The sequence below is a fragment of the Acomys minous genome (assembly GCF_964271855.1).
Source record: "Acomys minous genome assembly, chromosome: 1".
In the NCBI taxonomy this organism is placed as follows: domain Eukaryota; kingdom Metazoa; phylum Chordata; class Mammalia; order Rodentia; family Muridae; genus Acomys; species Acomys minous.
Window position 1 is genome coordinate 127,676,138 of NC_140483.1, and position 17,754 is coordinate 127,693,891.

At 35.9% G+C, this 17,754-nt stretch overlaps 2 protein-coding genes across 7 annotated transcripts in view; one reads left to right on the plus strand and one right to left on the minus strand.

The window, feature by feature from the left end:
* The window catches only part of RMDN1 (regulator of microtubule dynamics 1), a 37,676-nt gene extending 35,691 nt beyond the window's left edge, over window positions 1-1,985 (plus strand). Inside the window, exon 10 of the mRNA XM_084794190.1 lies at window positions 208-1,985. Within this exon, the coding sequence (XP_084650316.1) occupies window positions 208-246 (39 nt within the window). The 3' untranslated portion in view covers window positions 247-1,985. The remainder of the gene's footprint in view (window positions 1-207) is intronic.
* WWP1 (WW domain containing E3 ubiquitin protein ligase 1) overlaps window positions 1-17,754 on the minus strand; it is a 100,146-nt gene that overhangs the window by 5,906 nt on the left and 76,486 nt on the right. For 5 of the 6 annotated variants that reach the window (XM_084794044.1, XM_084794041.1, XM_084794042.1 and 2 more), the window contains exons 21-24: window positions 16,550-16,654; window positions 13,522-13,618; window positions 12,656-12,728; window positions 2,559-6,455 (exon numbers count right to left, since the gene is read on the minus strand). In XM_084794044.1, the coding sequence (XP_084650170.1) occupies window positions 6,356-6,455; window positions 12,656-12,728; window positions 13,522-13,618; window positions 16,550-16,654 (375 nt within the window). In that variant the 3' untranslated portion in view covers window positions 2,559-6,355. Of the gene's footprint in view, window positions 1-2,558; window positions 6,456-12,655; window positions 12,729-13,521; window positions 13,619-16,549; window positions 16,655-17,754 lie in introns of those variants that run through there. The other variant, XM_084794043.1, reaches the window with a different exon arrangement.

Sequence of the window (17,754 nt, forward strand, 5' to 3'; positions counted from 1 at the left end):
GTTTCTGACACTGCAGGGGAACAGGGTTGGGGTGGGCTGCGGAAGGCTAAGGATACCAGTTAGGATGCTCTCGGAGTCTCATCTGATGATTCTTATATGTTCTGTCTTTGTTATCTTGAAACTCTTGGAAACCAGTTTATTTTATAAACTTAAGTTTTATAAGTTAGGCTGCACTACTTATATGTAATGTGTGTTTTTCCACTTTAGATACAGACAGAAGCTGCTCAGTTGCTTACAGGTTTGTGACAAGAACTGAGAACTTTTTGGAGAAGGCAACAACATACTTAATACAAAGATGATACCTTAACCATCATGATTGTATGGCTTTCCCCATTTCCTTTATGTGTGACCATTTTACAGAATAAATGTAAAAAAAATTCTGAGTTTCTTTACAAAAAAGAAAAAAAGGTGGGTAAAAGAAACTACCACATTGCCCCAAGAGTGGCAGCAGTACATTTCCCGGGTTCAGACAGACGTTTTCAATTCAGAACAATAGGAGAAAATGGTATGGGGTATGTAAGTGTTGATTGCACCACAATGAAAGGTCTTCAAAAGGTTTGTGAACAGGGGCATATGAGGGAATGATTCTCACGTTGAATTTGATGGACAGTTGCTATGGCAGAATGGAAATGAGGTGTTTATGATGTTGAGGGTTCCTGGTATAAAGAACTGAAGTGATGTTTCTTAGAGCCAGCCTGAACTAGAAAAAATCCTATGGAACAATGTTCCTTTTCAAATGTTGGACACCATCATAGATGGGTTGAATTTGTCACTTGACAAATTGTAATCCTTTGTAGAATGGGGGGACACAGATTTCAGGATGAAAAGGAAACAGACATATTTACTAGGTAGGGTATTATCATTTGAATCCGATGTGCCACCACTGTAAATTTACACTTTTGCAACAACTGGAGCTTGGATGCCACTTACACTGAATGAATGTGAGACTATGCATGGGTATATTTCCTCAAAATCACGCGATAACTGTAATATTATAATAAGTTACAGCAAAATGTGTACGTGCATGCTGTTCCTGTTTGACCATGTAAACTTTCAAACATAAACATTGGACATATATTTCATTCTTGGATTCAAGGTATTATTAATATTTTGCTATAATGTATTTTTACACCTTTGAAATTGCAGATGTTATTATATTCTTAAATATCTCAGCTGCTTTTCAGAATATCTTCCAAAGCAAACACAAATACATTATCACACCTGTCACATCACCTCATAAGAAGACATTCTTAGAATTCCTTAACTGTCCAAAAACCCTGCTTTTTGAGACCAGAATTTGACTTGCAGCACAGATGATTTTAATACAGAAAATTTCTCCCCACCTCTTACAACACAGACTCTTTGGAGAGGCCAATATGATTATTAGCAACTGTCCTTCAATCCAGATCAGCCTGAGAATCATGTTCCATCTCGTTGTCTGGGGCTCCAGCTAATTATATTCAATCTTCTTTGGCTTTCGTATTCATGACTTTAAAATTAACTACTGTTTCATTTTCTAAGTTCATTTCCAGTTTTGCTGTAGGTGGTTTGATTGCTTAAAAGCATGATAACTATCTTCATATGAGGGTTTTTGTTACTGTGTCATCTTTTTCTCCACTCCTCCCGACTTTTGTCAACAGTCACTTCATATCTTCATTGTCTACTTATGAACTTGAGCTACTTTTCATACCCAGTCTATCTATCTAATTTATGTTAATATTATTATGCTAAAGAATTTAATTTTTTTTAACATTAAGATCCAGGGCCTTGACTTCTTAAGCAAGGCCTTTACCATATGTATATCCCAGTTGCTTCTGTAGATTTATTCTTTAGAATGGCTTTTTAAGTATAATTTCTGTTATCAGCACAAAGCTCTGGAATTATTTCCTAGCACTCACACACACACACAATTATTTCTGTAAAGTTATTTTTGTGAAATGAGGTATTTTTCAGCAATAAAGACTTTTATGGATTGGGGGAATCTATCTTCTGATGTTTTATAGACCTTTATTTTAAAATAATTAAGATTCTGTGTCATGGTTCTTCTTGCTATAGCTGGTATATTGTATGTATGTGTAATAATATAAATGTATATGTAAAAATGTTTAATAGAAAATTTAAGATTCACAAGAAATACATAATATAGTACAAGCAGGTTCTGAATACCCATCTTCCTGTTTGCACTTGGGCAACATGTAACACCAAACTAAGAAATGTACTGGAAGGATCTGTAGACCCTAATTCAGACTTTATGACTTCTAGACGTCTTCACCTCTTAATGACTTTATTATATAGATTTTTATAACTTCTACCACAGGCAGATAGGAATTGTTTAATTTCAGAGGTCTGGTGCTGTTTATAGTGAAACCCAGCCATTTCCAGCCCTTTCACACTCCTCACACACCCTACACCTGATCTGCTGTACATTTGTTATTTCAGTACTCTTAGAAAAATGTAATCTTTTAGCTATTTACTTTTTTTCTAATTTGTAGCTATTAAAAATAAAGGCAGTTCTCATTCATGTTTAAAAACAAGTTATGGAATCACTGCAAAGAAAATGTATATATTCACAACTCAGTTTTATTTAGCCAAAAAAGGTGAAATTACCTCATTTGCAGCCAAAGGGATGGAAGTGAAGATGATCTTGTTAAGGCGATATAAACTCAGATGGATCCCGCAAGTGGATCCAAATTTAAAAAACAAACAAACAAACAAAAAATGACATGAAAGTAGAAGGCAGATTTCTTGAGAAGAGAAAGGAGGTAATGATGGACTGGACATGTCAGAGCATATGTGAAGATGTGACAATGAAACCCATTATTTTGTATAGTGAATATATTCTAGTAAGTAAAAATGACCTAAGATTTTATGTGTACTTATTTTCCCTGTGTTATAAATGGCAGGAGCACACAGGATTCTGTGTACTTTCTCAGCCTTTGTTTTGACTTCCAGGAGCCTTATTCACCTTGGTTCTTGATGCATACTCAAATGTGAGACCACTGCTCAGAGAGTACACCCTTTAATGCCATTACTTGTCCTTTTGCAAAATTCCCATCAGACTCTGTTTTTGTGTGCATCCCAGACCTCGTTTTGTTTGAAAAGTTTAATTTCCCCATGCACACAGAGCTTGTAGTATTGTATATGCTAACCATACTATAGACACAGGCAATCGGTGATTTCCTTTGCTTAAGTCCGTCTCCTTTCTTTGAGGATGTATGAAACCTGAATTCAGGCTTATTTATTTGTGGTGCAGTGAACAGGGGAACCTAGGCTTCTGAGCACAACCTGGGAAAGCTGGGGGTCTTTTTGGTTGTTGGTTGCGCCCTTCCCCCTCATGTTGTCACTTCTCATAACAAAATTTCCAGTGTGGCCTATCAACAGGCAATGGATGCTATGACATGGCTGTTAGACTCATATCTTCTTTAAAAGAGCATAATGAAAACAAAGCACCAAGTTAATCATAAGGACTAAAAGAATGGTTCTGAAAAAGACCTAGAATTAGTATTAAAAAGAAAGGCCAGACGTGATGGTGCATAACTTTAATCCCAGCACTCAGGGAGGCAGTGGCAGGTGGGTCTCTGTGAGTTTGAGGCCAGCCTGTAGAAAGTAAGTCCAGGACAGCCAAGGCTAGACAGAGAAACCCTGTCTCAAAAACCAAAAAAGGAAGAAAAAAGAAATACCATCCTCATTTTAATTGTATTGCTTGGTTTAATATTGGAGTCAAATGTTTAGAATTCAGGAAATAGAACTTTTAGGTTTGTATCAAATTCCCAGTTGACTTTACACTTGATTTCTCTGCTCAACAGATTATGAAAAGTAGGGTATGTGACAGGAGAACATTTACTTCATGTTTCAACAACTGATTTGTTTTGCTACTTCAGTGTTTACTAGATCATGTTATGCTTAATTAAATGTTAGGATTCAATAGCCTACATAAACTACATTTGTTTGCCATCAGTTTACTCAGAACACTGCAGGGCAGGAACCATGACTAGGGCAAGGCTAGGCCTTCTTTCAGAAAATGAACATGTTAGCTAGAGCATCTACATGGTTCTCCAAGAACCAGAATCTCCTAATGTGACAGCTCAGAGCATGCAATTGTAAGAATTTTCAGATTTCAGGGAAACCCAGTTACAGCTCCCTCCTATATGTCAGGAGCTTTCTCAGTTCAGAAGCGGCTTACTAGTTAGCGTCTTTTTCAGCCCTAAACATGAGTGAGGTTGTCCATCAATGGGAGTAGATATACAACACCTTACTTAGTTTTCAGAAGAATTAGGTGGTTAATTGAAATCAATGGGAGAAAATATTAATATTTTCATTTTCAATTGCCTAGGAAGCACAGAAAAAAATACAAAATACAAAACAAAAAATGAAATTGTAACTTCTTTTCCAAAGACAGATGACTGAACTGATTGGTAAAACTGTTTTAAACCTATAGCCCATAGCCTTGGCTCATTTATTGGTGATTTTGGGAATTGTCACTATAATAAAGTATCATTATTAGTCTGCCTCTGAGACTTCCTCACCTCCCATTTTCTCTGATTCTGTTCAGTGGGCCTGGTGTAGTGGGTCCAGTTCCAAAAAGTGATGGGAAGGAACGAAGGCAGGAGGTGAATCATATCTCTGTAAGACATTTTATGGTCACTATCGAGTAGTTAACTACTGGGTATGAAAGAATAGAAGAGCCTGGTGAGGTCTGCAAACTAGTCTTCCCAGAAAACTGGTTTGGTCTTCTGGGCTCTCCCACTGATGCAAGGTAACATAACAAAAGGACCAGCTCCTGAAATCCTACCTGAAAGCCACTTTGAACCATATCTTCAAAATGATCATCTCAAATATCTCCACTGAATAAGAGCCAATACTTTCTGTCATAGCAAGTTTATTATTTTACAGCATAATTTATGTAGGACTTGAAGACTGTCCATTTTCTACTATATGGCTTATCATATATTAGAATTTTAAAAGTTCTTTAAGCTTTAAAATAACCAGATTTTCTATAGTTTGTCCAATTAAGCAGACTACTGCTTTTATTTAGTTTTTTTTGTTTGTTTGTTTTGAATTCTGAATAAAACTGAAGAACATAATCTATGTAGAAAAATAAAATCTTGGCAAAGCTCAACTAGTGGATAGAAGTTGTAATTCTAAGTGAATTTTGTAGTTACAAAATGGTATGTTAATGAACTTTGCAGTGTATATTGAAAGAATAAAAATGAAAATGAATTTTTTATATTAGGAAGCCCAGTTTGCTAAAAGTAGCAGTATCATTCACATTAGATTTTAATTTTTTTTCATCACCATGAATGCCCTTATAATGAAAATCAATGTTATTTGGAGAAAAACTTATCTATATAAAGTGGGGGTCACAAAGGATTTTTTGACCTACCTACTGGATTTAGAAACAACTTTGATGAATTTGAAAGGGGGATTTTCAAACACTAATACAAAGTTCTTAGTATGACATTTAAATACTTCTGCAGCTTTTCAATTGATTTAATTACATCACTGATTTCATAAAACTAAACCTTGAGCACAAAAGCGGCAAAGTTCAGTACCTTTTATATATCCCTATGTATTAAACTATCAATTTATTAATTAAATTTGAAGAACATTACATGAAGTTTAAAAATGTTAAGTACAGAAATGCCAGATTCTTTTAATTTCCACAAATAGCCAACACCCCAAAGTAACATGTAACTAGACTTCTGCTGCTCAGCAGCTCAATTCCAGCTGCCCTGCAACTACTGATCTATTACAGGACTTCTGCATCTACCGATATAACAATGATGGGATTTTTTTACTATTCATTTAGAACAACTTAGTAAGTTGAAGTATTTGTCTTCCGAAAAGCCAGCAGCATTTAAAAAATACACTTAAAGTAAGGGTTGGCCTAAGCCCTAAATACCTTCCTGAACAGACATGCAACTAAACACAATCAGATGTCACCTAGGGAGAAGAACATGGAACATTTGTACTTTTCCCCTGGATAACAGAAACAAGGCAAAGCAAATTCAGAACTCTGTGAATGAATAGTTGCCATGTTTAATACACCTGGTGCTCTATAAAACTAGAGCCACGGTCATATATGCTTATATAGATATAGATTTCTTAATAAATTCTCTTGCTTCAAAATTTAAGGATGATTTTTTTCCTGGTCAGTCATTTCAAGGGAACAATAAATAAACTAGAAAATGATGAAATGTTTTGCATATTTCTGTGGAAGAACGGAAAACATTTATACTTTGCGAGGTTCAGAAAATTAACTGTACAGAATGAACAGCTTATTTACACTATCTGTGCAATTTTTCTTGGCTGGGGTATTTAAATGCAAGAGCTCCTCCAAGACAAGAATCCATATTCATTCTTGTCCAAATCCCTCTGTCTCTTCTATTGCAAAAAGAAGTTTTTCCTTTAGTTGTTCATAACTCTTATATGGTGGTAGATCCAAGCGATTAAAACTGAACAAAAACAAAAACAAAATCAGACGTTTTCAATAAAATAAACTGAAGAGATTTCTAATACAGTATTCTTTAACAGCACATTGAAACCTGAATATTATGTATTTAAAAACTTTGCCAAAGGTATCCTAATAATTTAATATAGTAATTAGCATAGTAACACACCTAAATTTCAGAGGAATCTATTCAAATTTAAGACAAAATATCTACTTATTTGCCAAAGGATAACAGAATTACAAATATCAATATGTATAATGACTGGATTTAAAAATCAGTTTCCTTTTGCTATTTCTGTGTCATGAGTGATGAGTCTCCATAAGAATTAACTTCATACATCCATTCATTATTTATTTGTTTTCTGAGAAGTTTTGTATGGAAGATGTTCCAGTAGCTGGTAATACAATCATACAGTGATGGAAATCCTACGTCCCTTCTCTCACAGATTTTATGTTCTGATAGAGACAGTCAGTAAATAGATACACATTTTTGTCTCTTTAAATAATCTCACCATATTATATTTTAATCCACAAACTGACCATTTTCAAGTCCTTCTAACATCAATTCTTGCCTGAGGCTGAATTATGAAAATAAAAATACTAAAACTTAAAAAGAATAATATTCAATTTCTAAAATACAGTACTGACTAGCTTCACTAGACCCAAGTACCTGTGGATTCAGTGGTTTAGTGAAACTATGAGGAAAGATTCAAAACCTTTCTGTACCTTCATTTACTTATTGTACACTTCGTACCTGCCCTTTCCCCGGCCCGTGCAAGTTAGGAAAGCTCATAAAGTAAGAAAAGGTAGCCAATTTCAAGAGTTATGCAAGCCATCGTTAACAAAATAGTTTCTTCATATTAAATTTAAATATATTGTTGGTAGCAATTGAGACCATATATTGATTGCCTTTCATTTTAAACTATGTTCCGCTCCAAGAAAGAAAGACTTCGCGGTAATTGAAGTTAGGAACAAAAACTTCTCTTTTCAGTATAGTCATGTAGCAAAGTCAACAGTCTTTTAGACACCCCTTTGCCAAATTCTGTCATTCTACTAACCCAATTTTGTGACTCCTGATCATTTCTATTTTCATTACACGCTTGTATATACTTCTCTGTCTCAACCCTATGCTGCTTTACAACACTGCCTGAGGCACTTTGCTAAAAAGATACACTAGCTTACAGCACACTTAGAACCCTTTGCTGCTAAAGCCACAGAAGATGCAGGATGACAGATGGAAGGCTAGTGTCAGCTTATACTTTTTAACACAGTGTACACTCTTCTTTATTGTCATATGCTTTGTCTCTCTTTGGCCTAGAACCCTCCATATGAATGTCTCATCTTTTTACAACAACCAGCTTAAATGCTAGAGCCTCTTCTAAGTTTGCCTACAGCATCTCACACGGCTCTTTGCTTCTATTTTAGCCTAACACGACTGACAGTTTCCCCCCCCCCCACTAGATTAAAATAAGCACAGTCATTTTTGGATTATTAGTAAATATTTAATTTAGGAAATGTTACGCTGAAAACCAAGACAAAAGATTATTTGAAAATACTTCAAAGAGATCTGTTTCAAGAAATTGGTCATTCTGTTTGTGCTGCTTCATAAAGGATGGAGGTGTTAATAAAACACACTCATTTTTTTTATTGGTGCTTCTATAAATACCAAAGTACTGTTCTTTAGGTCTGGATTTGAGTCTGATGTACTCAAAATGGACAAAATCAAATTTGCTAATCTATCTTTAAAAAGGGAAGAGACTTGCCCATGTATTTTCCATGTAACCTGAAAAATTGTTCTAAATCTAGTGAAGTTTAAAGCTGCTACATTATTGTAAAGATGACAGCAGTAGGACACCATGGCCCATCTTACTGAAAATCATTAAGGCTAATGCATCACAGATGAGATCACTGTTTACTTTAGTTATTACAAATTATTACAAATCAAAGTCATTGTGATCACTTATTTTTATCCATTTGTTTATTAGAATACTGATTTCTATTTTCCCTTGTTTGAATTAAATCCCAACCCCATCTCAAAACAGTTTTGGGTTTGGTCTGAGCTTGTTTCATGGCTTTCAGTCTATTGTAGTCTTAATTCTTCATCTTTTTCCATAACTAAAATCCAACAACATGTTGTTTCCTCTAAAGCCAATAGTAAAAGTGTTCTGTTTCTGAGGCACACCTTGGTCAGCTATGTAACATTTCTGAATTTCTTAATATATATTTTTTGGTTGTGCTTCATTCACTTAAGGCTTCGGTTTAGAGGACTTATTTCATTGTATACATATGGATGAGGAATAGTGCCGTGGCCTTCTATTTCTTTGCCCTTGATCATTCTTGAGTGATCTGATGCTCTATTTTCTTCAGTTACTGACCTCAGGATCTTATCTTTTAATATTGTCACCCCAATGAAGAACATTTTTAAGTTAATACATTTTCTGAACATGTCTTTCAAGTTTATTTCAATGAAAACGCAAACCTGTTAAGCTAATACTTTTACCACCATAAAATTACACTTAGAGGCTATAAACAACTTAAGTAGAATAAAACAGTAACCATTGCTGCCCACATTTTTAAAAAATTTAAATGGACTCACTAATAAATGCCACCAGCCTTTAAACAAAACTAATACTAGCACTCCTCAAAACACTCCATAACACAAAGGAGTTGAACAAATTCATGTTATAAGGCTAGTACTACCTAAAGTGGATAAAGCAAAAAGAGAGAAAATCATAGGATGTTATCCCTGATGAACACTGATGTAACAGTTTTCAAGAAAGTACTGGTGAGTCAAATTGAATAAAACACCAAAAATTTCAGTCATGAGGCTGGAGAGATGGCTCAACAGTAACAAGCACTGTTTGCTCTTCCAGAGGACCAAGGTTCATGTCCAAGCACTCACATAGTGCCTCATACCCATCTGTAACTCCAGTTCCTAGGGATCCAATGCTTTCTGGCCTCCAGTGGCACAGTCATGAAGTACAGACACCCATACAGGCAAAAACTCATACATGGAAAATTGGAGAAAAACATTCATTATGACTGAGTTTCATTTCAGGAATTCAAGAATTATGCAAAATATGGAAATCAGTCATTTATTACCTCATAGTAATACACTCAAAATCAGAAGTCGCCTGATCATATCAATGGATATAGAAAAGGCCAATATAAGAAAAGACTTTTGATGGTAGAACATCACTTCAAGATAAAAGCCCTGAGAAGCCTAAGAATTGTAGCAATGTACTTCAACATAGTAAAAGGGCATACATGACAAATCTATAATCAACATTGTGGTAAGTGAGCAGGAAACAAGCAAATCAAACCATTTCCACTAAGCCAGGAAAACAAATGAACAGCTACTTTCCCTACTCTTATTTCACATAGTTCATTTAGTATTAACTAAAACAATAACAGATGGAAACAAATAGGAAAGAAATCGGATACCTTTATACTTACACAGTATGATCCTTTATGTCAGAGACCATAAACACCAGATTTTACAACTAATAAACACTGAAAGTAGCAGGACACAAAAATCAACATAAAAATTGGTAGCTTTCTTCTACACCAAGAATGACCTTGCCAAGTATTAAGCAAATACTCCCATCCACAATAGTTTTAAAACAAAAACCCACCAATGAATAAGGCTGGGGATAAAAGTGAAACACTTCTATAACAAAATTATTAAAATGCTCAAGAGAGAAGTAGACACCAAGAGAGAGAAAGACCACTTATGTTCATGGATTAGTAGAATTAATATTATAAAAATGACCATATTACTGAAAGAAATATTCAGATTCAATGCATTCTCCATTAAGATTCCAATGGCATTCTACACAGAGAAAACTTAGTCTTAAAATTTATATGAAAGCATAGTTATACCATCCCTTAGGTATGTACTTAAAGGACATTGACATTCTATGGTGGCTCTTATAGTCTGTTTCAAAAGATCTCAAATGGCAAAGGAATCCTGAGCAAAGAGAACAATGCTGCAGATACTATTTTACCCAATTCCAAGTTATACTAGAAAGCCAAAAAACAAAACAGATAAACACAATAAAATAAATAACCCAGAAATAAATCCAAACAGCTAAAACCAACTGACTTTTGACAAAGATTCAAAAAAAAAAATCCATGCTAAAAAAGAAAATATATGTTCTTCAACAAATAGTGCTAGAAAATGGATGTCCATGTATAAAAAAATATTTTTTTTTATTCTTTACCTCCTATTAATTTAAAGTTTGTCAAATGGAATACTTGAAACTGCTAGGAGAAAGCAAAGGAAAAATACTTCCATAGAGAGGACGCTCAGAAATGTAGTCCTATAACTCAGGAAGTAAAACAAGTATTGAAAAATAGGTTCCCATGAATTTACAAAACCTGCATGTCAAAAAGAAACAAATGAGTGAGCAGACAGTCTAGAGAGCAGGGCAAAGACTTGCCAGCTATACATTTGATTAATGACAAGAGGATATGAATGATTAAATACTAAAAGCCAAGCAACCAAATCAAATGGACTAGTGAAATGGGCAGTTCCCAAGATAAAGAAATGGCCAATAAATATACAGAAAAAAAATTAATTGTACTTAGCTATGAGGGAAATACAAATCAAAACTACACTGAGATTCTGTGTCATCCCAGTCAGAACGGCTACCCTGAAGACAAGAACACATGCTGGTAAAGATGTGAGGAAGATGGCCCTAATGTACTGCTGGTGGAAATGTAAACAGTCCATCTGCTATGGAAACCAGTTAGCAGGGTTCCCAGAAAAACTAAAAATATAATATCTACAAGATGACCCAGTCATGCCATTCTAGGTATATATGTGAAGAAGGTTTCTAAAGCAATAGACCACAGTGATCCCTGTAGCCTATGTTTCAACAGTATTCAGAAAGGCAAACTATGCTATGAGCCTACAAGGAAAATGAGGTGCATATGTACACTAACAATTATATTTTACTTCAAAGAATGAAGTTATGTCATCTGAAAGAAAATATTCAAATAACATAATATATTAAGCAAAGTATGACACATATCATATGTACACATGTATGGGACATCAAAGTGGAAGCAAGACTCAGGGAATGAACGGAAATAATGGGGAGTGTGGTGGGGGAGAGGAGGAGATTTAACTTGGTCAAAGTATGTGATGTATTTGCACGAAGATGTCTGTATCAAATTCACACTATATATAAGGAATATATGTCAATAACTTGAATATTAATGTGAGAACACACATACATTCAAACATCAAGAGTTCACAAACACAATATTTAGTGCTTCATAAATGCCCAGGGAATAGCTTGGCATTCCTGCTTTTATTTGTTTTATTTTATTCACTTATTTAGCCACTATTGTTTCTACACATATAGAAACACCAAGGCAATGAAAAGCCAACTCATGGCTTAGGATGGAAATAGCTTTGAGTTCCTAAAGGAACCACTCATCTGGAAGTTATCAACTGTGGTGGGAATAATGCATTCACTTTCATCCACTTCTTTGTTACTCTTACTAGATGATTTCTCTCAAATCCCATTACTTGTTATTTTTAGTTCTTTAAACCTTTAATTTCCCTTATAAGGAAGTCCAAATTACAAGAATAAAATGGGCTAAATCATTTTTTCCAATTATATTCACATTTTCTGCCTCACTAAGTCAGTCAATTTTGTTCACGTTTTCTGACTCACTTTGTTCCAGTCACTTGAGTGAAATTGCAGTTCTTGATTCAGGGGTGTTGCTTTCTTCAGCATCTATTCCAAGAATATTCTACTTTTTCCTATAGCAGACTATTTATTAAACTTAAGTTAAACATTGACCTTTCCAAGGAATCTGTCTCATCAGCTGAGTCCATAGAAGATTCACTCCAATTGTTACAGCACACTTTTCCTTTTAGGTATTTGTTTATCTTTTCTGCCCTACAAGTACACTTCATAAAAATGCCAAGAGTGATTCCATCTTACTTGCTATATAATGGGTACTCTAAATATTCACTGAACCAATGACACACTACTAAAGCTATACCAACTCACTCTAGAGCATTTAGTTACAGAACACTATGATTCTGCTCACAGAGTTGAAATTCTGTTTAATAAATATGTCACTATAATGGCTCTTATCTGCTACCAAAAAGACAAAACAAAATAAGACAACAACAACCAAACCCTCTCTGGCCCTCACCTTCCTGTCTAGGACTCTGGAACTTACCATGTATGGCTTCTTGGTAACCAGGTGTCTTTGCCAACTTTTTCAATACAAAACTTTTGAGGCCCATTGCTTCCTAAATCAAAAATATAAGATAAGTTAATGTTTATCTGGTTTGTCCTTTAAAACTAACAGAAGCATGTCACGTTGTTATATGAATGATACAGAGAAAACTGACAATTTCATACGATAATCTACTTCTGCACTGGGAAGCTTTTTGGTGCTGCAGAGATACTGAGGTAAGAATTATATCCACAGGGAGAAAGGTAACTCTTTTTACACAGGCTTCCTTCCCTAGCTCTCAGCCATCTCCTCTTTGATGACACTTCCATTTTATCTCACAAATTGTGGTGGTTTGAATGAGATTGGCCCCACAGGATCCTAGATTTGAATGGTTGGTCACCAGGGAATGGCACTATTTGAAAGAATTAGGAGGTGTGGCCTTGCTAGCGGAAGTGTGCTACTGGGGGATAGGCTTTGAGGTTTCAAACGCCATTGCTAGGCTCAGTCTTTCTCCTCCTGCTGCCTGTGGGTCCAGATGTATAACTCAGCTCCTCCTCCAGCACCATGCCTGCCTGGATTCTGGCCATGCTCTCTGCCGTGACAATGGACAAACCTCTGAAGCTGTAAGGCAGCCCCAAGTAACTGCTTTCCTTTGTAAGAGTTGCCATGGTCATGGGGTCTCTTCACAGCAATAGAACAGTGGCCAAGACACACACGTTTTCAGCACCAATGGCTGTTTCTTTTTTATGATAGAAACCTTACCTATAACCCACCCAAAACTAGTCATTACATTTAACACTACTGCATATTTAACAACTATTATCACAAAACTAACTTCATAGAAACTGCAGTGGATCTGCATTTACCCATGAGCTCGGCAAATCCTCCTAAAGGTAAGCGACAGGTTCCAGTGACAAACTGCAAGAGTCGCATTCTTACTTCATTATCAGTCTCTTTCACAAACTGTATGACAAAATCAAATGTACTTTAATATAAAATAATGGCAAACATTTCATCAATAAAAAACAATAAACAGGTGAAAATGTTTTGAAAAACTAACACTGAAACTGGTTCAAGCAATAAAGCACAAAAATGTGTAGTTCCACTTAGGTATATTGTAGATCTCACTTCAGTTAACCCTCACAATACCACAAACAGCCACTACTACACCTATTACAAACGGGAAATAAATGAGAAGCTTGGCGACCTTAAGTCACTTGACTACAGTAACGTGTCTATAAGGTACACTTGTCTCTTACTGACGGCTGCAGTTGAATACTATGCCATGCGTTTCTCATTTACTTAGATTTCACAACAATCAGAGGCATCTGCAGTCATTAGTACTCTCACCATAGATGTAAGAAAGGGAGGCCCGCAGAATTTAAGTAATTTGTCTTTTTAAACTGCTAAAAAGTAGAACATTTGCACTCTGGTCTCACTAAACTCTAAACCATCATTAAGCTGTGTCAACTACCCCTTTTTAAGCTACAAAAAATAAATGAACATTTCTTCATTACTTTTCTCTGTGCTATTTTTTACTATTAAACATTTTTTTTCAAACTTTCTATGCCCTTTACTAGTACCTGAAAACTAAAGATGTCTCTTCAAAACATGTTTGGTGACAAGGTCTTTTGAAAGAGGATGGTAAAATAACGGATGAATTGATTTGAATATAACAGAAAACCAGCAACTTGAGAGGGCAGTTTGAAAACAAAAGGCTTCTTTGAAATAAGGACTGCACATGTGGTGGCTAATTCCATTATGTGCTTGACTGGATTAATTAACGCCTAAGGCCTTAGTGAGGCACAAGCTCTGGGGTGTCGGTTAGGTGTTTCCAGAGAACACTAACTGAAGGACTAGGCCTCCCCTGTTGTGGGAGGCACCAAGAAGTCCCAGGGTGAAGTAAAGGGAAGCAGGCCATTCTGCTTCCTGGTCCGCACAGCTATGAGCAAGCTCCCAAGGTCAAAGCTGCAGCTGCTCTTACATCATGCTGTGACTTTTAAAACTGGTGGTCAAAATAAAGTGTTCTGCCCTTAGGTTGTTTCTTGTCAAGAATTTCATCATAGCAATAACAAAGTAGCTAATGATACACCTTAATTAAACGTAAGACAAAACACTTTGCAAATCCAGACCCATGCATAGTCTGTTGTGGGAATGTGACAGCCAGCTCTAACCTGACGGCACTGTGTTGGCCCAGTCACTAGAGTGCTCAGACCTGAGTAATAATTCACACAGGTCCTCAGCTGATACGGAGCCAGGCATCCATCCCTCAAGGGTCATTTTACCTTTTGTTCTGGAATGCCTGGGGATCTAGTGGCTTACAAGTGTGATAATACTAGGACAATGGGCTGTGAGATATTAACAGCTGCCTTTGCTTTGCTTGTTGCCATAGGAAAGGAATCAAATAGTGTTTGTACTACTCTAACTGAGTGAACTAAATCACTTTCTGCCTTGCTGTGAATGCCATGGACAGCTGTAATACACTTTTCCGCTGCACACCTTAAAACCTCACCTTAATTCCCTTCTGCTTGGCCCCTATGCTTCCTGCCCTCCTTTTGAAGTAGTAAGAATAATCTAACCTGAACTGGAATTGAGGCCAAGTCTCTGGTTTCTTCCAGTGGAATTGAATGCCATAACTCCATCAATATATGGGAAACACATTTTATTACAAGCTGTGACACAAACCTCATCGTTTACCAAAGTCAAACAGTTCAGAAACACCAATACTCATGTAGGTTTCTATGACCTTAAGTTTCCAAGTTCTTTCCACGCACATGCTCAAATGGATGGACTATAAAGTGTAGGAAGGAGCACAATGGGGAACAACCATGCACACGCTGCTTGATTTCCAGCTCAGGTGTTTTAGTTTGAAAGCAGACTTACTCCTGAGTAAATAGGAGCATCAGATGCTAGTTTTTAAAAAACTGCCTTCTCAGATTGGCCTCAAACTATTAAACCCCCCTTTTTCTGTCCCCTCCTCTTCCTACCTCTTAGAGAAGCTAAGATCATATCCTATAGCACATAGGGTTCTGTTGGCATACAGAACTCAGTTGCATTAGGCACTTTGGTGTATGGTATCTTGTACATGTTGACAGATATTTTAAGACAGGTTTCCAGAAGGGGAAACACATTAAAATATTATGCAATAAACTAATGGGAATCATCCTTATGAAAAGATGTACCTTTTTGGAAATCTCCTCATGATAATATAAAACCTAGCTTTTCATGTGAATGTGAAAATGAATAGAAGTCCAAGCATTAAGTTGCTCAAATGAGCTGTAGTTAGTCATATACTTTTGGTAAGAATATTCCAGGATTAGAGATTGAAAATCTTCAGTGTATAAAACAAAGCAAAACAAAATGTCTCGTAAATATTAGGCTGGTGGACTCGGATGTTCTGAGACCTAAGACCTACCAGATCAATTTAAGCCACAACACCTTAAGAACAAAATGTCAATCTTTTATAATACTGCCTGAATTATTCCAATTCTTTAGCATATGATCACCTTCAGAAGCATTTAAACAACCACCTTGACCTTATCACTAAAAATATACACCTGGTTACATGTGGTGGAGGATGCCTGTATTCCCAGCACAAAACCAGCGTGGGCTACTGAGGTAGGTGCTCTCTCAATGTGCAGCCCGAACAAATCCAAAACCAGCCGAACAAATCCCCATGGTCCTTCACTTCTAGAAGCATGCAGAATGCATAGTATACTTGTAATATCACTAAGGACTATTCATAACTCCATCTAGAAAATAATGAGAGAACTGGAAGGCTAAAACAGATCCAATGTCTCAAAAGTAATAAACTACTTTAAAACCACTTTTTATGAGAAAACAAATGAAATGATTTGTCTCAAACAATAACAATAAACAAAACAAAACAAATACCTGCCAAAACCAAATAATTTGCTTGCTGTTTCTTGTATAATGTCGATAAACGGTGTTTCTCTGCCAGTCTGCCAAGTCAACCTCTTGCATGCCACACAGCATAACCTAGGGAAGGAGCACAGTATCAGTCACAACAATGATTAGGGAGACTATGGGTTTCTGTTGTTGATGTTTCTTTGTCTATTTATTATTTATAGGAGTTGTAAAAATATATTCTGGGTAGATTAGTTTGTCACAATAGCTTCTGCCAGTATGTTGGTGTTTTCCTTCGCCCCCTTCCTGAGGCAGTGTCTTACTGTGTAGTCTTGGAAGGCCTAGAATCCACCATGTACTCACTCCCAGCTAGCCTAAAGGCCCAAAGACTGGCAATCTTGGCCTGTCTTACCAATGCTGGGACTGCAGGTATCTGCCACCAAGCCTAGCTTTCCTTTCTTTCTTTCTTCTTTCTTTTTTTCTCCTTTAATGGTATCTTTTAAAGAATAGAAATTTTGTTTTTGAATGAAGTTAAGGCTGTTTTCCTTATAGTATGAAAAATTCTCTGTAAGCAACTTCTACCTATATATGAACATGTGCAGTGTTTATATAAACATGTATTTTATTTTACTGTGTAAACACCAAATGGAAGACTTGCTAGGGCATGGAGAAGATATACATTTAACCTTATAACCTGAGAAATTACCAAGACTATCCAAAGTGGGATTTCATTTAGGCTACTATTTTTGGCTTAATTTTAGGCATTCATATTTATACTTAATATTTATTTAAAAGTAATCTTTGTTTATGGGATGAGGTAGGAGCCAAAGTTAATTTTCTTTTACGTGGATATCCTATTTGTTGAAATGGCTTTCCCCTTTCGACTGAAAATAATCTGACAATACATGTTGGGCTCTGCTTCTAGATTTGTTTATATGCCATAAATCAAAATATATACATCTCTCAAGTATGTCTGTTTAAAACTTATTTTGGCCATCCAAGAGCTCATCACTGCTTTTATGAAACTCTATTGGGATGTTGACTACTGTGTTTATAGATCAACTCGGAGAGAATTGATATATTATCAATGTCAAGCCTTCCAATATGTAACATACTGCATGTCTCATTAAGTCTCTAATTTTTAAAAAAATATGTGTTTATTATTATGTATAGAGTGTTCTGCTTTCTGTGCACACCAGAAAAGGGCACCAGATCCATTATAGATGGTTGTG